At 40.9% G+C, this 20,266-nt stretch overlaps 1 protein-coding gene and 3 pseudogenes across 1 annotated transcript; 3 read left to right on the top strand and 1 right to left on the bottom strand.

Moving 5' to 3' along the window:
* The first annotated feature begins 4,391 nt into the window (after window positions 1-4,391).
* LOC149116658 (uncharacterized) lies at window positions 4,392-6,063 on the top strand (annotated as a pseudogene).
* An 80-nt stretch (window positions 6,064-6,143) lies between these two features.
* Window positions 6,144-8,300, bottom strand: LOC149116657 (uncharacterized; annotated as a pseudogene).
* Window positions 8,301-8,432: 132 nt separating this feature from the next.
* On the top strand, window positions 8,433-10,564 carry LOC149116656 (uncharacterized; annotated as a pseudogene).
* Window positions 10,565-16,864: 6,300 nt separating this feature from the next.
* On the top strand, window positions 16,865-20,239 carry LOC110051053 (uncharacterized). The gene is made up of 3 exons (XM_020757060.2): window positions 16,865-19,562; window positions 19,694-19,812; window positions 20,126-20,239. The coding sequence occupies exons 1-2, from the start codon at window positions 19,367-19,369 to the stop codon at window positions 19,804-19,806; spliced, it is 309 nt and encodes a 102-aa protein (XP_020612719.2). The 5' UTR covers window positions 16,865-19,366; the 3' UTR covers window positions 19,807-19,812; window positions 20,126-20,239.
* The last annotated feature ends 27 nt before the right edge of the window (window positions 20,240-20,266 follow it).

The raw sequence follows: 20,266 nt of genomic DNA, 5'->3' as shown, positions 1-20,266 counted from the left end.
TGAAGCTGCTGGCTTATTGGTAGAATCTTGGATGTTCATAGGAACACACAAGATGGTTATCTGCGAAGAGTAATAGTGCAGACCAAAGGAGCGATCCTACAACGACCAATCAACAAAATTGACAAGTCACAGAGCAAACGGGCTATGGCATTGGAGTTCCTGTGAATTTCCACAATAAAGAACCTTTTACCAAACTCAGAAGGGAATCCCTTTCTTTGAATGCTACTTGAGAGCTTATTATTCTTCACTTAGCAGTATTGTTTGGAGCTATAAAATAGTTTACTACCATGCAAGCTGCAAATGTTACACTATTGTTTGGTAAATGCTATAGTATGCTGGATTTAGGGGCCGGAATGTAACACTCTTGCTAATTATGCTTACAAGAGGCCCACTGGACATGTGGTATTTTTGCCTGCACATGAGGTCAACATGCTAATAAGACTAGTAGTTCAGATTCTGTGGCAAGGGTCATGCTAACATCCCTCAAGTTATATTAGAGCTAGTCGTTATCACTGTTCTTGTAATTTTTTTTTCGCGATTATCATCTACCAGAGGTCAATCATTCATTTTGGGAAAAAGCTGTAAGTTTGTGTTCTTCGTGGTTAGTCCTTTCAGCTGTCTAATGTAAATAATTGTTCATTTTTGTTCTATTTTCAGTCAAACTTGTTGTTGTGAATAAACTTAAACATCTATTTTTTTACAAAAATGATGTTTGGAGACGATCAAGATCGGGTTCACAACACGATGGTAACATTGTTTGAAGCTGTGCAGAAGAACTTCCATTGGTTGCCGCTTTTTCTGAGGTTTTTTATTTTTGACCGTGTATCAGAAACAGTGGTTACAGATTGACGATGCTCTGTAAAAAACAGCTCATCCCTCATGCTACAATTTTAGTTCCAAATCTTAGCCCGTTAGCTTGCCAAAAGTGTTTCCTTTGACTGATGGAGAAGTTCCACATTTCTATCCATAGAGTACAAATCAAAGGGTAAGTTTACAGGAAATCATCGTTTTTATTAGAATCAAAGAGTATAAACAAAGCAAACTGAGATTTACTGTGCATTGGTGCCAGGCGGTATGATTTCAATAGTTTTGTCAGATCCAGTTCACTTTGATTTCTGAACAACCCATGCCCACATGGAACGGGCTTTCGCTTTTGCCTTTTCTAGTTTTTCCATTGAATAACAACTAAACAAAATAGGTTCGCAGTGCGTACTTGTGTGGCTTACAAGTTATACTTTTAATTAGGATAAACTGCATTATCATGAAAAAAAATGAAAGACTCTACACTAAGATTTTCAACTCGTATGACACACCATAGCGGACAAAAATACTTGTCAATTTATATAGAACTTGTGCTGTTCAAGGATAACTTGTTCCTCTACATCTACAACTTGTTGTTGCATACATCTAACTTTTAGCCGGACATGTTTTCCACATAGTGTACTTGTATTTACATTTTGTACTACTTCAGTTAAAACATGTTCAACTTGTATTCCAACATACAACTTGTCGAAACCTTTTTAAAAATTTAAAAATACATAACCTGGTACCGAATATGTGTGTTACTATTAAATATCTACAACTTCTTTGACATTTATGTACAACTTGCTATCGATTGGAAGTTTGGCTTATCGATTGGTCTCACAACCCATCATTCTTTACGCGCTCAATGACAAAATGGCGGCTGAAAGTGTTTCTGATATAGAGAGTGTCATTTTTACTCTGCCATCGTTACTGTGTGAAATGGAACGCTATTATTTGTCCGATAATATCGGTATGTGTGGATTTTTTGCAAGGAGAGGGGAAGACTTTGTAGGTTTAATGGGAGTGTGTTACTGTCTTGTAGGAAGGCTGAATGTTCTGACTGCTCCACAAAACAACTGAAGAACAGTTGCAGCTTTGTTATTGGTGTTGCAACAAAGAAATACAACTACTCTTGAAAAACCATCAATAGCCCCATGTAGGACAAACCTCCATCTGATGAGTTTGTGGTTACTGTCCTGATGCCTAAAAATGAGCCAGGTAAGAAATGAATTTTCTTAACTGTAGTTTACATTGTATCAGGCCACCCTTAAACAACTAATTATTATGCAATGATTGTGGAATCACAGATACCATACTATTTCACAACTAAATGAAGTTAGTTTCACACTGCCAAAAATGGTCCCAAAGTCTAGGGACAGATTTAAAGAAGTACTATCTTGTATAAAGTACACACCTTACTCACTCACTCACTTGCTCGCCCATACTCCCCCCACCTCCTCCTATGTTTAAGGGCATGGCAGATCATGAGGCATCCCTGACAAATTTGAAAAAAGAGCAGAGAGAGATGGACAAACATATGGCACATTGGTAGCACTTATGTTATTTTATAGATATACATATATACAGTGTATAAAGGTACTTTCATCCCCAGGAGAGGGATTCCCATAATATATAGATTTAGGCCAGCCTAAAAGTGTAGCTCCTGGGCCGGGTTGTTCAAAGCCCGATTAAGCTAACCAAGAAAAAGGTAGAATTTTGATTTGAGTTTTGTAACTTTGCGGTGAGGTTTCTGTACATTGTTTGGCCTTCTGTTTTGAGTTTTAATAATCACCATATACACAAAACAAAACAGCAAAACACATTTGTATAGAAGAAAAAGTTATAATTTGATTAACTTTTAATCCTGGGTTAGCGTAAACTGGCTTCCGAGCAATCCTGCCCTGTTTCCAACAAGCTAACCCAATATGAGCCCGCAATCCAATCGAGCGCTTGGTCAGCGGTCAACTTCAAGAAAACATGTGACCTCGAGGAGCTGTAAACCTGAGCCCGCGATATGGTCACGTGATACTGGTCAGCGGATACCTTGTATTGACAGGTGTCAATTGATCATAACATGGATGTCCAATATCAAGGAAGTACACGGTAAACCAAGGCTGCATGTCTCTGTCAACCTATTATTTGGAGTATGGCCGCCATGTTGGGCAACTCCGCCGTCGCCGTCGTGCGTACGCGCCCACGAGCAATACCGCTAGCCATGATAACCATGAGAAAATCAACTCCTTTTCTTTCCCATATGAGTATGGGGCTCCGCTTGGCGGCCCGAAGGGCCGGAGCTCTGCTATAAAAAGGACAGGGGTGCTTGTCGGAAATTTTAAAAAGAACCCCTAAGAGTTACCCAGATCCTGTTCTGTGGGCATGGCTCGAAAGTTTCTTCACCCTAAGAAGTACCAATTCTAAAACAACACAATATCTTCGGTGAAAAGTTCCTGCTGTGGACCTTTTGAGGCTGAACACCCTAAGGAGTAACAAAACCACTGTTTTAACTCCTAAAAGGTACAGTAAGCACCCCTGTCCTTTTTATATGGGATTCTTCCCCTCCCCTCCTTCCCCGGGCTCTCAACTCTCTTACCATAGGGCATTTGGCCTCGTTACATTGTAAACTCGCCTCTGAACTGCTCTAAAACAACGCAAAGTATGGCTGACTGGATCAACTTGAATAATAGACTCCCTTACTCTGTTTCTTTGAACGAGGAGACCTCGTCCTCTGAGAGCTCCCAACACCATTCGCTCACCAGAATTCTGTGACAGAGAGTAGATTCCTGACAACAGTGTCCAAGGTGTGGTCTGAAATTTGACTGAACTCCTGTTCTCTCATATGCCATCCCATTTCTTGACACTGTTGTCTCAATGTTCGCTTCAAAACACAAAGGAAACTTGCAATTGTTCTCCTTGTAAAACACACGCTTCTAAGACCCCAGATTTGTAACTCTGCAATCTTGTACACCGGCCTTCCTTGTCTTCCATTCTGCACTGTTTCACAAGTGTATCTTTGAGGCAATTCAAGACTGCCTCCTTCCAGCAGAGAAAAATAAACCATCAACTCTACAACAACATCTTAAAAGAGGAAACGTTCCCTTTCTGCATCTCCTGTCACTCCTATAGCCACCGCACCATCAATTGTCTCACTCGCTCCCAGGCCAACCAGTCCTTTTGTCGTGCTCCAGCCCACGCTCCACGATTTACCACTAGTTCAAGCTCCTCCCAACCCAGCACACCTAAGCCACCCATCACCATCCCGCCAGCCACCCTCTCAGCCCCTTCACCAAACCTCACCTGCCGTGATTTCAACCGTCTCTGCCACCGTGTCAACTGCCAATTTCTGCACATCTGCAGCAACCAAGGTTGCGGTGGAACCCATCCAAGCATGCAGTGCCCAAAAGGAGTCTAACAACGTGCCATCCAGTCTTCTCCACCTTTCTCCATCAACCCCTGTTTGCATCTTTAACCTGGCTCAAGAGCTTATGAATCACCCTGACCGTCAATTCGCGATTTTCTAAATGAGCGGTAATCTGGATACAAGTTGCGACCGCAAAGCCGCTAGGGATCGTTTGGAGGGACAGCAAAGAGAAAAAACATGGTGTCGCACTACAACTGTTGTGTTCCTAACTGCAATAACAGTTTTAGAAATGTGCCTGAACTTCACTACTACAGAATTCCTAAAGAGCCTGCTATACGGTAAAGGTATGTAGTCCTCATACGAAACGAAACGCTGAAATTAGACAAGGAAAGCACGCGTATTTGCTCTGCTCCCTTCGAAGGTGGGGAAGAATTAAGCAGAACTCACTTACCTTCAATTTTTCCTTGGGCAACACCACACATTCCACGCAGAATTTTAAAGAGGGCCAGCTTCGAAGAAACGCAGAAAATGGAGCAGACCAAAAGGAAATTACCAATGGCTGAATTACCACTGGAAGCAAACTTTGAAATCGAAGAACACTCTAAAGAAAATCTTAGCATTGATACTAGTGTAGAAGTACAAACTTTACTAACAGGAGAGCAACTTAGCAAGTTACATGACTACGCACAATCATGCAAAGGAGAATATATGAAGCTAAAGGAAGATATTCAGAGGCTAGAAAAAGAAAATGAAAACTTGAAGGAGGTGAACAGCAAATTAAAACAAGAAGTGATAAGCTTGAAGTATGCTTTAGAGAACTATAGATTCGACATAGATAAGTATAAAGATAAGGATGATGATATTACATTCTACACAGGCTTTCCCAACTACCAGGCACTAGTCATTTGTTATAAATCTATAGAACAGTCTTCTAGCAACATTGTCTATGAATACAAAAGGACCAGCAGTGTTGACAGCAATATTGGAAGGCCAAGAGTACTTACTAAATTCCAAGAGTTTACTCTTGTCATGCTCCGGTTAAGGTTGGGCTTGTTTGAATGATCTTGCTCATCGATTTAAGGTTTCTATATCAACTGTTTCTAAGATTACCAATGCATGGATTCCATTTTTGAGAAGGCAATTTGAACCTCTCATCACTATCCCTCCGAAAGAGGTACTTCAATTTTATATGCCTGAGATTTTAAAGAAATTGTTACCCAATGTTACAGTTATAGTAGATTGTACAGAATTTGAAATGGAGCGACCATCTTCTATCGATTCACAGTCTGCATGTTATTCATCATATAAATCAAGAACCACCATGAAGTCCCTTTTGGGGATAACTCCAAGTGGTGCTTTATGTTTTGTCAGTGACTTATTTCCTGGATCTACTTCAGATAAGGAAATTACTGTTCTCAGTGGTTTTTTGGACAGACTTAGGTGTGGTGATCAGGTAATGGCTGACAAAGGGTTTAATTGTCAGGATGAATTAGCTTCTGTTGGTGCAAGCCTTGTCATGCCAGCACTTTTAGATAAGAAGGTACAGTTTAGCAAGGAAGAAACAAATCATAATAAGGTAGTTGCCAACCTAAGAGTTCATGTGGAAAGGCTCATGAAACGCATAAAGAACTGGCACATCTTTGACCATAAGATACCAATAACTCTTGCACCTATTGCATCAGACATGCTTGTTGTGGTCTGTGCACTATCAAATTTTCAAATCCCTCTTATAAATTAATTACTTGTATATTAGCCAGCATTGGTGTTTCATATGAGGAACAACATGAATACTTATGTTTTTTCTTGTTGATAATCTTACCTAAATTGAAGTTCTTAAGGTAATAACTATTAACTTTTTCCAACTGATACCATTTACAAGTTTCAGTAAATGTTTTCCACTTACTTACAATGCATTCAGCTTTGTACTACATTTAGGTCAATAAAAACTTTGGTTACAGTTTTTAACAGCATATGTATAAACTTACTTTTCAAACATGCAAGCACTTATTTTGGGGATCCCATATTTGACACAAGGGTATGCAAGTTCTGGCACAATCCAGCAATTAAAAAATGACTCTAGCTTTGGGAAAATGGTATCCCAAAAGTCTTTTGAGAAAGAAACTCTCTCACAAAACGGTGTGGCACCATCTGTCCCCATAACCACAAAGTCAGTCCATTTTCTTTCAACAACAAACATAGCTTGTTGTATTTGAAAACAATATTTGTGCTTCACATTCAACTTCACACCATCCTCATATTTCTTGCAAATTCCTTTTCGAATCAGGGCATCCTCCAGGCTTTCATGCTCCTCCACCTGAATGTATTTCAGTTCAATAAGACCCTAAGAGTTTTCTGTTGAAGGATCATGCACTAATCCATCTGGACTTGCTCCAAGGAAGCCATGGTGCTTGGAAATATAAAAGCCACATTTTTCTACAGTAATGCCAGTAACCCCTTGCTGCTGTTTGCATGCTTTGTAGGCAGCAAGAATGTTGTCTTCCATCTCGAGTCCCTCTTGCATGTATTTACTCTGAAATGGTTTGTTATAACCAAGGACCTCTTGGATGGTTTTGGTGGGTGATGTAGTCTCCCTTTGTACAGCTATTCTGTAACATTTGGTTGCAGTAATTCTGGGCTGCCTATGACGATGCCACAAATGTGTGTTTGATTGCTCTCTTGTTTGCTCTTCTATTTTCTTTATCTTTGCTTCATCAAAATTAATGTTCCTCTTAACCTTCTCAAATCTCTCTTTTAGTTGATCAGCTGATACTGGATGACATTTGATAGGTGAAATGAGTGTTTCTTCCTGATCATTAATTCTTTGAGGAAGAATATGTGTCCATCCAATGGTTTTTCCAGATTTTAATTCATATTCTCTAAGAGCCTCAAGAAAGTTGTCTAATCTGTCACTTGGCCAGTTTCCTTGATCTGATGCATTGTTATCCTCCTGTAAGGTTAACTTTGCCTTTTTGGTTTTCTTTTCCTTTGTATAGTCATGCTTGACAAAGCTCGTTTCAGAGATAGGTTTGACTGAACCCTTACGCTTGCGTGGAACATTCCACTTACAAGGCTTGGATGTACAGGACTCCTCTGAATCAGACCTAGTTTTTTGCCCATTTTTAAAATGTTGTTCAAGAGCAAATAATGTCGATGCAACATGATTGCAGCAACCATCAATACCTGCAGGGCACTTGTAATGTGCTTTCAAAATACTACCAAAGGATGTCATCACCAGAAAACAGGTGTATACTTTATCTTTTTTCATGGATGGAAGTACCTGGCTTTTTATGTAGTGTTTTCCATTTTCATGCAGATTACCAATATACAAAACATGTCCCGACTTAAAGAAGTTAAATCCCTTGACAAGGGGCTTTGCAGTCAATAGTTGCTTTTTACCTTCAACTCCTTCGATCATAAAGCACCATACGGTTCCAAAAGATACTTTAGGGTGATCCTTTAGATCGGTTTTGTAACCTTCTTTTGGAAAAGACTGGCTGAGTTGTGGTTCTTCCTTCTCAAGGACGCCAAGTTGAGCTTTCTTTCGCAAAAGGTGAAGTCCACCGTCTGGATCATGGAGATATTTAACATCTAATCCATGTTTAACATAATCTTGAACCCTACCAACAAAACAAAAAACATTAAATAAACAAGACAAGAATAATTTCACTCTGATTTTAGAAGCAAACGTACCTTGTCACTACTGCTTTCTTATTTCCCATTGTCTTAGCTCCTCTGCACAGCAACCATCTTTTCAATTGCACAACACTGTATTGTTCTACAGTTTCGCGAGGAATTTTTCTGCTTTCCGCTATATTTTGTTTACTTCCTTGTCCCTCCAAACAATCCCTAGCGGCTTTGGGGTTGCAAGTCGTACCCAGATTGCCGCTCGTTTAGAAAATGGCAAATTTGCTTCAGATCTGGTCCATGAACTCCGGTTTGGCTGTCGCTATCAGAGTCCATGCTACCACAGAATCACCCCGAATTTAAAATCTACTCTCCTTCACCCCAATGCAGTCACTGAGGTGCTCATGAAAGAGGTTAGTAGAGGCCACACAGCAGGCCCCTTCTCATCTCCTCCCTTTCCAACCCTTCAGTGCTCACCTCTAGGCTTGTTCCCAAAAAGGATGGCTCCTGGCATATTATCGTGGATCTCTCTTCGCCTCAAGGTTCGTCCATCAACGATTTTATCTCTAAAGAGGATTACACCTTACACTATGCTACCTTTGATCAAGCCCTAGCCTTAGTATCCTAATTTGGCGCTGGTGCTCTCATGGCTAAGCTCAACCTTAAGCACACCTTTCGTCTCTGTCCTGTATCCCCCAGTGACTGGGACCTCCTTGGCATGCACTGGCAAGGCAAATTCTATGTGGATCTCCGCCTACCCTTTGGGCTCCATTCCTCACCGTTCCTATTTAACTGTTTAGCCGATGCCTTTGAGTGGATACTTAAGCACAATTACGCTATCTCCACTCTCATGCACTACCTTGATGATTACTTTACCGTAGGTCCTCCATTGTCACCACTATGCCCATCTCAAGTCGACATCATAGTTAAAACCGCTGACCGCCTGGGTATCCCCTTGGCCCCCCAACAAGCTGGAGGGTCCAACCTCTTGTCTGGTGTTTCTTGGCATATTGATTGATTCCAATCTCATGGAATGCTCCTTACCTCCTGATAAACTGTCAGAGCTTGTGACTGAACTTCATACCTGGTCTTCTCGAAAAAAGTGCATTAAAAGAGAACTTCTCTCCCTCATTGGTAAACTTAACTTCGCCTGTTGAATCATCCCAGCTGGTCGCATATTCCTGTGGCGCTTGATTGACCTGGGTACCACTGCTCGCCTACCCCACCATCATATATCCCTCAATGCTAAAGTTTGCAGGGATGTCGCTTGGTGGCTGAAGTATCTTTGTCTGGAACGGCCAAGCTATTATTCCTGACCCCTTTTGGTCAAGATCTCCTGATCTCGCGCTCTTCACTGATGCATCTGGAGGTCTTGGTTTTGGCATCTACTTTCAAGGTCATTGGCTGAATGGTTCCTGGCCCTCCAACCTGTCTGATCGCTCCATCCAGTAGAAGGAGCTCTACCCCATAGTTCTTGCCTGCTTCCTGTGGGGTCCACTTTGGAGGGACAAGAAACTGCTATTCCACTGTGATAACCAATCAGTTGTGGACATTTGGGCAAAGGGTACTTCCTGTGACCCCCTCCTTATGCACCTTGTTCGTTCAATCTTCTTTTGCACTCTATCCCACCAATTCTCCATTCTTGTCTCTCACATTTGAGGTACAGACAATTCAATTGCTGATGCTTTGTCCCGTTTTCAGACGCTCCAGTTCCGCCAACTCACCCCGCAGGCAGATTTGGAGCCGACGACTATGCCCCCCTCAGCACCGACCCTCTGGCTGGTCACCTAGCCTTTCTGCAGTCTCAAGCCATTGCACCTTCCACAGTCGCACCTACTGCACTGGAATTCGCGGGTATACTACCTTTAGTTGTTCAAGGCAATGGAACCCCTTCCCTGCATCAGAGTTACAACTACGTTATTTTGCCTCTTGGCTCTCTGATCAAGTCAGCTTCCCCACCATTAAGCTGTATCTAGCTGGTATCCTGTTTGCCCACATCGAAAACAGCCTTGCAGACCCGTTTGCAGATGCCCCCCTACTTCGTTTACTTCTACGAGGCATCAAGCGGACAATTGGACTCTCCTCTTGCCGCCGTCTACCTATCACCATGTCAGTCATACGCCAGCTAAACAGAGCTTTGGCAGATGACCCTCAGATCGCATCACAGGACAAACTCATGCTCTAATCAGCCTTTACTCTGGCCTTCTTTGCCTTCTTGCATTTGAGCGAGCTCACCTCACCATCTTCAGTTCACTTCAACCCGCTGGTACACCTGTCCCACTCAGACATCAGTTTTATCTCCGCAGGCTTCTTATCATTGCAACTGAAATCCTCCAAAACTGATCCCTTCCGGATGGGCTGTTCCATTACACTCACTCCTTCTGGCTTTTCAGTCTGTGCAGTACGGGCAATGCGCCATTACCTGGCTCACCAGCTTCCAGGCAATTTCACCCCTCTTTATTTCTTCTCAACAGGAAAATTTCTCACCAGGGACAAAGTAACCTCAATTCTGCGCCTCCAGCTTCAATGCTTGGGTTTCGCAACAGAGTCCTATGCATCCGATCCCAGTTTCCTTTTTGCAGCTGCAACTACTGCTGCAGAGGCCAGCTTGCCCCTTTGCTTATCCAAACCCTCAGCCGTTGGTCCAGCAATTGCTACACCCACTACATCAGGACACCTGCTTCAATACTCCAAGCAGTTCCTGCCCAGCTAGCCGCCACCCATAGTACTCCACTACAAACTTGGGATATAAGCACAGGACAATGTAGACCTTGTTAAAGTTGCACTAATATTTGTCACTATGTACCTGGCAGTATTTGGGGCATAATTTGGGTACACACCTTCCACTTAGCTATCGCCTGCATCAGGCTGGGTGGGTCCCTTACCCCACCTTATTCTTACCTACCTAAGCAGCTAGGTTGGGGGGCTTTATACTCTGGGTCACTGCACTATCACCCTAATTCATTTAGTGGGTGTGTCCGCCAACCACCCAAGTTTCTGCTTTGGGGTTTGTGTTCGCTAACCACCCCACGTTGTGTTTATGCTTTGGGGTTTGAGTCCGCTAACTGCCCCACTTTGTTTGCAGGGTGTGTCCGCTAGTGACCCAACTACTAGTGTACAGTGTTTCCTTTCCCTCCTCTACCCCCCATAATAAATTTGGACTACTGGCCTGGGTGCACACCTTCCACTTAGCTACTGCCTGAGTCAGGCTGGGTGGGTCCCTTACCCCACCTTATTCTTACCTACCTAAGCAGCTAGGTTTAGGGGCTTCGTTCTCTGGGTCACGGCGCTATCACCCCAATTCATTCACTGGGTGTCTGCCAACCGCCCAAGTTTCTGCTTTGGGTTTGTGTCTGCTAACCGCCCCACTTTGTTTGCCGGGTGTGTCCGCTAACCACCCAATTACCTGTCCAGGATGTGTCGCTATCACTCACTCTCATTGCTATCCCAGGGAGCACCTAGTGTCCATGGTCCCATTTACTGCCAGATTTGTCTTGTTATTTTTTGTCCATACAATATTATTAGAGAGCGAGTTGTTGTTAACTGTTAATTTCAACGCAAACATTTGTTGGTGCGGGTTATAGGAAGGTGCGGGTAATGTGATAATTTTTAAATCTTCCAGTATAGTATTAAAACTGTAAGCAGGGAAAAAATATAAGTCTTTAAAGAAACTGGTCCTAAAAAGTGTGTATTGCCTCATTTATCCCGCTTTCATTGCCTGTAGACTTAAATGCTCTCGATGAAAACCGATGCAAATTGAAAACATATCAACGAGTGTCGTTGGCAAACAAAATTTTTTATCACAAGTGTGCTATTACTTTCTTACCTTGCTAATTTCATAGCTTGTTTCTTTGTTTAGTTGAAAATAAAAATATTATTCACTAACTGGAATGATAAACTCAGAAAATAAAAGAATAACAATGTGAAATAGCAGGCTTCAAAGTAATTCGCACAGAAAAAATGATGCTGACTTGTTCATTTCATGGCATAAAAGGTGATTGTCGGCATGCGTGTAAACAAACATTCACAGACAACATTTTAAAACACCAGAATACTCGGTGCATCAGTAAAATATTCCTAGCAAACACTCCCTTGAGGTAGAGAGTATTTTCCTGTTTCAAGCGATTTCTTAGAGTCAGAGTAGATCCTGAGATATTGATTTTTCTTGGAACGGATTTTTACAAGTGGTATCATTAAATGGAAGATCAAAAACAATGGGCATGAAAACTTACTAATTACTTGCTAAAGGATATTTTGTTAACAAAAACAATGGATGAAGTTTTTATTTCATTCAAAACATTATAAAAAGGTCATTGACTGAATGAGAAATACACAATTCAATCATTTACAATAAGTGTAGCCATGAGTAATTTTGAGTCAAAATGCCCGGTGTTAGACACGCACCTCAGAGTTTCACTTTTGAGTGTAAGCTCAAAGTTGCTCATGCAGATGAAATTGGAAACCGAGCAGCAGCAAGAGAATTTGAAATCGACGAATCCATGATTCACTACTGGCAAAAGAAAAAAGTTGTCATGACAAAGCTGCCTAAATGCCAACGCACCTGCCGTACTGGCATTGCCAAATTTCCTGCATTGGAAAGAACATTGGAAGAGTGGATCATTAGTCAAAGAGAAAACAGCCAAGCTGTCACCACTGTCATGATCCGTCTAGAGGCCAAAGAACTGGCAAGGCAGATGAATGTCGCTGACTTTGTAGGAGGACTGAGCTGGTGTAGCAGATTTATGCACTGAAATCGCCCATCTGTGCGTTCAAAACCAACCGTGGGTCAGAAGCTGCCGGAAAGCTGGGAAGAGAAGGTTACAAACTTTCATCAGTTTGTTTCTCGATGAAAGGAGGAACTCGCCATACAAGTGGATTGTGTTTTCAACATGGACGAAGTGCCTATGTCATTTGATGCTCCATATTCCAGAACAGTTGACACAACTGGAGCTGAAAGTGTTCCTGTATCAACCACTGGTCACGAGAAAACAGGCTTCACTGTTGTCCTTGCATGCTCAGAGTCCGGGAAAAAGCTCAAGCCAATGGTCATCTTTGAGAGAAAAACAATGCCGAAAGAAAACGTCCCCAATGGTGTGGTTGTCCACTGCCACAGCAAAGGATGGATGGATAGAGATGGAATGGCTGTGTGGGGTGAGAAAGTTTGGCATCCAAGACCCGTGTCCTTCTTTGACAGAACCTCTCTGCTCGTCTTCGACAGTTTCAGCGCACATATTGACGAAAATGTTCGCAACACTTTCAAAACTGAACACAAAAGAACTACTGCAGTGATTCCTGGAGGCCTTACCAAGAAATTGCAGCCATAAGACATTTCTGTTAATTGGTAATTCAAGAACCATGCTTGTGAGGAGTGGGAGAAGTGGATGTCTGAAGGAATTCACACCTTTACCGAAACTGGAAAGATGAGAAGGGCCACAAGCGGAAGTCTGCAATTGGGTAATTCATGCGTGGAAAGCAGTGAAAGTCACTACAATCACGAATGGCTTCAGAAAAGCAGGAATTACACATGCTCCCGGTGCCAGTGAGGAGATGGGAGTGACGCTTCTGAAATCAGCGATGATGTACAAAGTACAACAACTCTAGATCCTGTCCTCGATGCACAATTAATTGACCTGTTTAACAGTGACACTGAGGATGAAGACTTTGATGGATTTTGAACTGAACTGATAGCGTATGAACTGATAGCATTTGGAATGAACATTATATTAAACATTTAATAACCTTGTGAAGAGGTTTTTGAACAAACAAACCGTCATTTTAGTGTAAATTATTCAAGTATTTAAGTATTTTAAGCAAAGACGTGCATTTCTAGGTGTCGCAAAAAGATTTTGTAAGTCGCTTTAGCTAGTCAAATTAAAAGTATTGTTGTTTATTTCAAAACTGCAGTTGTTTTACCTTTCTTTGTTTGTGCACCACCTCCCACCCCCCATCAAATTGGAAAATTTTACACTTGCCCCAGCTCCCTTTCAACCTATCTAAAATGGCGGACCTCAACGATTGATCAACCAAATAGCATTTCACTGCCTTCTGACAACTGTAAACATAAATGAATTGGATATTTTACCTGATAAATTAAAAAATAAGAAGTTCATGGCTAAGGAGAGTTTTTCCACCTCTGAACTGGCAGCTGAGCGAAAAGTTTATCGATCCTTGGCTTTAAAAAATCTACACTTGTAAGGGCTATACACTGTCATGAGGGCTTATCATCACTCTAACTCTGTGAGTTCATGAATTTCTTTTGTTTTTGGGTGCGGGTTATCTCCCAGTGCGGGTAATCTGTTGAAATTTTTTTTCTTGTTAATGCAAACAACGACCAATGTGGTTAATCTCCCAAGTGGGTAAACAAACGGAAATTACGATAATAAAAGTGTGGTTTTAGGTTTAAAAATTGACAAAAAACCATGGCCAACGCAAAAGTGCAGTGAGGCAGAAAAATTAACATCAAAGAAAAAAAAACTAGTTGAGAGGAAGCAGAAACTGATTAGCACCTAAACCGGATGTATGAGGGTATCTCCTTATATGGCATCACAGGAAATGGTGCTCTTAGCATACGGAAATGTAAGAATTTCTTCACGTGGGAAATTTCTATGTGAGGATTTCCACAAGCAACAGACATGGTTGGTCACATGCAGTCTGCTAGTTCTGTTCAAGAAATTGTCGACGCAGTCATCAACTACTTGAGCCACTTGCCACGACAAGAAAATGCACTTCAAACCACAACATCAAATGCTGACACTGGAAATGAGGTGTCAGTGACTTCTGAACTAAACCAGGCCTTCTGAATACCAAGTGCATCCACAAGCGCGACCGTGCAAGCGATTTTGCCATCAACAGTGGCATCTATAAGGGCTACTTCAAATAACTTTTCAGCAACTTCCAATTATGGAAGGACCGGAAGAGATTAAAAAAGATGAGGGAGATCACAGGCCCACAAAGGGCAATTTCAGCCATACGGCCCCCAGAAAAACCAAAGATCAACATGGGATGTGACTGAACCAAGTTTGTTTTACAAAGATGTCCGTCTTCTCACTTGTCCTGAATGGGAGGTTCCACATGGGGAAGAAAAGGCAGATTTGATTCAGAAAAACCGCTGCGTAGATGCATGGCCAGTGGTTAAAGATTGGAGTGCAGCAACTTTGAGGCAGGAGATAAAAAATTTTTTTTTAATGTGCTCTGAAAAACTCAAGTGGTAATAATGTGATGTGAGCTAATTAAGCTAAAGTAGCAAGACTTAAATAACAATATTAACAATAATAATGAAGATTTAAAATAAATGGTGAAGAAATATTTTGCTGCAAACAGAGTGCTTCTTTAAAACATAGGTATTCTAATGCTGTTGCTATGGAAATGTCACATACCACAATCAGAAAGTCTGTGTGTACAATAAATGCTTTTATAAATCATCAGGTAATATTCATTGTTGTTATACAATGCCCAGTTATATGTACATGTACCAGAACATTGACGAACATAAGCTTTCTTTTTAATTTAACACCACACCTGTGCCATCATCATTAATTTTTCTAATGGCTCTCACAAATAAGCTGTGTATTGCACTGTGATAACACACTCCAGACATTTGATAACACTAGAGAAATGTAGAAAACACTCGCCTGCAGCTTGTGCTTTCTATATTTCCCTTGTGTTCTCAAATGCCTGTCGTGTTCTGTCACAGTGTAATACACGGCTTTGACCTTTCATGCATGCTGTTGTTCTAGAAAAACAAGATAATTAATTAAAATACAGTCACGTGCTTATTGTCTCACTGCCAAACTGTGAGCTCCTGGGATGAGCATGGGCTGGAAAGAGAGCAGACTGGAAATGAGAGAGGCTATGTGCATTTGCTCTGTGAAGTAGCGTGAATTTTTCAAGCCTGTGGATTCCTTACGATTGAGGTAAGACAAAACACTTTATCTTCTGATCCTTTATGGTCTCAAAACTGCAAAAAATATTGAAAGTGTCTTCAAAGACCTTTTCTCTAAAGAGAAACTAAGACTGAAAAAGATGTCTATTCCTGACTTGAAGCGTGAGGGATTTTTTACATAATGTTCCTGAACAACACCATGTAGCAGGGGGTAAAAATCCCTCCGAAATGTCACTATTTTGTGACTCTTTTGTTTGTTATAAAGCAATACTGCAAGCCTATTAGATTTGTTTATATTGCTACAAACATGATTAAGACCTCCATGCACTTATGGAACAAGAGCATGCTTTTTTAGTGAAAGATATTTAATTACTTTCCCCTCATATTTTTTCTGTATTTTATGCACACTTACTTCAATTGAGACATCTCAGCCCTATTGAATTTTAATTTGTACTTTTTCAAAGCCCTAGAAATGTTCACCATGCATTTCTATGATTTGAGGGCATAATGAATTATTAATCTGTGTATCACTTTATTTTAACTTTCCATAACTTTGCATCTGCAGATATTATTTATAAACAATGGCTACGTCTGGTCCTGTCACATTCTCAACAAGGTCATTTTACGGGTCAAGGGCAGTGACAGGGAAAGTGATTATGATAAACTGGCAAACATTCCTGCTGAAGAAAGTGATTATTCAAGCTCAAGTGAAGACGAAGGCGATAGTGATTCACATGAGGACCAGAATGTTGATATGGTTACCGATTTTGACACTGAGAGTTCTGATGAAGAAGGTGAAGTTGGAGGAAGCTCCAAAACTGGAAAGACATCCCAAAATTTCAGATGGTGTAGGCGGCAACCTGTCGTTTATGACGTGGTATTCAGGGGTGAGCCTTTTCCTCCACCACCACTAAGATAAAACCCCATATCAATACTTCAAGCAGTTTTTTGATGATGACCTAATTGACCTCCTTGCAGATCAAACAAACCTGTACTCAGTACAATCAACAAGACAAGTAAAAACAAACGATATAATCTTCTGACGTTTCGGCGACCTCATGATGCCATTATCAAGGGTAATGAGAATTAAATTAACAAATGCGAGTTCAAGGGTTATAACTAATTTACATAGTGGAGGTGGCTACACAAATACTTTAGCACGGATAGAATCCGTTTACACGTTCAAACTCGGTGTTAATTGTTTGATGTAAAGAATCTCGTCGACAAGGCAATCGAATTTGTTCATGCATTTCTTGAGAACTTTGAAACAGCTGAGGAGGTCCTCAGGGACAGCACCCGCGTGGTCGTTGTCATAGTGCTTGCATACCCAAGTACGCAAGCACTATGACAACGACCACGAGGGAGGACCTCTGCAGCTGTTTCAAAGTTCTCAAGAAATGCATGAACAAATTCGATTGTCTTGTCAACGAGATTCCTTACATCAAACAATTAACACCGAGTTTGAACGTGCAAACAGATTCTATCCGTGCTAAAGTATTTCTGTAGCCACCTCCACTATGTAAATTAGTTATAACTCTTGAACTCGCATTTGTTAATTTAATTCTCATTTGTACCCTTGATAATGGCGTCATGAGGTCGCCGAAACGTTGGGAGATTATATCGTTTGTTTTTACTTGTCTATGTATTACTAAATCATTGTTAATACAATCAACAAGAACTTAAATTAATGTAGATCATAATGAAATGGAAATGTACCTGGGTATGTAAGTAATGATGTTCATTATAAAATTGCTGTAGATTAGAATATATTGGAGGAGGACAACTAGAATCCCTTCAGTAACAGATATCATGTCGATAAACCGCTTTGAAAATAATTAAACAATTTTTTCACTGCAATGACCGTAGCAAAAATCTGCCAAACATGGACAAGGACTTTGACAAACTATTCAAGGTAAGGCCTGTTCTTGATTCTCTGCATGAAAAATGTCGGAAGTAATAACTCGAGGAAAATCACTGTGTAGATGAGCAGATCATCCCTACAAAAATTTGTACTAGTCTGAAACAGTACCTGCCAAACAAGCCAAATAAGTGGGTATAAAGGTTTGGGCCTGATGTGGTGTAAGTGGCATCCTCTATGATTTTGAGATGTACACTGGAAAAACAAACAAGGCTCAAGGAAAGCCAGAATTACTTCTGGGAGGCAATGCTGTCTGTTGTTTTACATGATCACTCCCAAAAAAGGTCAACCACAAGGTTTTCTTTGATTTTTTCTCTTCAGTACCCCTAATGAACCATTTGAAGAAAGTGGGCTTTAGGCAGTTGCAACAGTCCGTAAACAATCTGTAAGGATTGTTTGAAAGGAGCAGACAGACATTTGCTGGCAGAAAAAGAGCTAAATATGAAAGGTTGCAGGTCCTTTGATTATGTAGTGGAGGCCAACTCAGGGGTCACTGTTCTGCGCTGTTGTGACAATGGTCTAGTTCAACTTCTTTCCAACTATATCGGGAATGACCTGACTTTACAAGCATGACATTGGTCCAAGAAAGAGGGCGATTGATCAATGGTTGTTGAGTACAACAACATGGGTGGTGTCGACTTATGTGATATGCTGGTGTCAATGTATTGCATCTGTCACCGCTCAACCAAGTATCATATGCACATGGTATTTTACTGCATTCATGTAGCTGTTGTAAATGGTTGGCTTTTGTATCGGCAACACATGACCCAGAAAAAAGTTCCAGCCAAGAATCATATGCCCTTGTTATCGTTTCAGTCAGAAATTGCTGTAAGCCTTTGAAAGGCTGGTAATATATAGATTTAGCCAAGCCTAAACACGGGGCTCCTCATTACAATAAGTTAATCATAAATGAGGAAATTAACAAATCATATGTGCTTTAGCGTGGTCTGTACTCTAATCGACAACGATATGCCTCCACAACAAATTTTGATCCCTGTGATGACGCATATTGTCAATGAGAGTACAGTGCACACTAAACCACATTTCTTTTTGTTTTTTACCACAATATCAACATCAAAGGAAATGTTTTTTTCAGACCGCGAGCTGAAAAAGGCGTTGCATGACACATTGACATGAGCAGCGTTGTCTGGACTCTTATCGACAAGAGCAAATTAACCAATCAGATTGCAAGATTAGTAGCCATTGTGGTAAAAAGAATTTTCCAGTTAAAATCTTAACAAAACAGGGACCATCAAATAAGGCACACTCAATTTTTTCAACATTGTAGAAATTATGTATTTTTTTTTATGTTTTGTGGATGAGAAGACTATAAAAAGTACAAATGACAAGCCAGGGGATAATTCGCCCCCTGCCCCCACCCCTGTAAATAGTTCCTAATGAACTATTGATGGGGAATCAACGAGTCAGTTACAGTTACATTAAACAATTATTGTTTTGCAAAGGCAAAGAACAAGTTTTTCGACTTCTCTCACTTTATACCAGGTAAAGAATTACACAGATGCCTGGAGTCCATGTAAATGATGCCTTCTGACAGCTGTATTGATGTTATAAATCAGTCAATAGTTGTTTATTATGTGAACACACACAAGTTCCGGCAGACCAATAAAAACACTTACACCTCATTTATCCAATGAAAACAATGCATTTTCGATCTGCACGACCTTTAGTATAACATATAAAACAGGCTCTGTTATCAAAGTTAAGTAGTCACATTTGTTAGCAGGTAGCCACCATAGTTTCCAGTCTCAACAGTTGCGGAATGTCTCTGAGACAGTTGTGCAAGCGAACAAGTAAACATGTTTCAAAAGCACTGTTTCTTTTCCCTGAAGAATGCAAAACAGGTATCACGTCAACTTGTTTCATCGTCGAGAAAGACCTCGATTTAGTGGAGGGACAGTCTGTCCAGGTTAACTGGGAGGGAAAGAAAGTGCAAGCAGAGATCCTTGCTGTAAGCGGTAAGTGGCAATCATATGTTTTGAAGTCTATATCTTTTAGTTAGGTGATCCTTTCTCGTAAGCACTAGCAATTTGGGTTACAGTTATGATTTTTTTAACACCAAGTCCGTAATTTCACGTCCATGTTACAGATGACGAGAAAGTGTTAGCCGAGAAAGACCTGGAATGGTACAAGAAGAATTTTCCAGCGGCGACAGAACAAATCCGAGAAACCACAGAGCCACCAAGAAAAAAAGGTGCCTGAAATAAGGTAATTAGTTAGGTCGCCTATTTCTTTGGGCTCTCTTAACTTCCTAATCTAAGCTCCGGGGAACTTCTTTTAATGGCGATTGACTGAAATTTAACATTTACTCGTTACACCAATTAAATCTTTGTAACATTGTCACTCGACCCTTACCTTGCATAACTCCAAAATGTTGTGAATTTTGTGATAGATTTTTTGCTCTGTTTTGTACTATTGTTGCTTGACCGCTACCATGTGTAGCTCTGAAGTGTTGTTGTTAATTGCATGAAGGAATTTTTGCTCTGAGCAAAAGGTAATCATTTGATTTTGTTTGACTTAGCCTGCTGAAGTGCAATGTCCCAAGACGGAAGCAAACCCAAGTGACCACCCGTACGAGGAGTTCTTGGTCGGCCAGAAGCAGAGGCAGTACGACTGGCAAAAAGTCTGAGAATCCAAGAGGGCCAAGGTAGCAGAAAGCGCA

Source organism: Orbicella faveolata, unplaced genomic scaffold (assembly GCF_042242905.1).
Source record: "Orbicella faveolata isolate gen_17 unplaced genomic scaffold, um_ofav_v1 contig_12, whole genome shotgun sequence".
Lineage (NCBI taxonomy): Eukaryota > Metazoa > Cnidaria > Anthozoa > Scleractinia > Merulinidae > Orbicella > Orbicella faveolata.
Note: the sequence above shows the minus strand (reverse complement) of the source record. Positions and strands in the feature narration are given on the sequence as shown.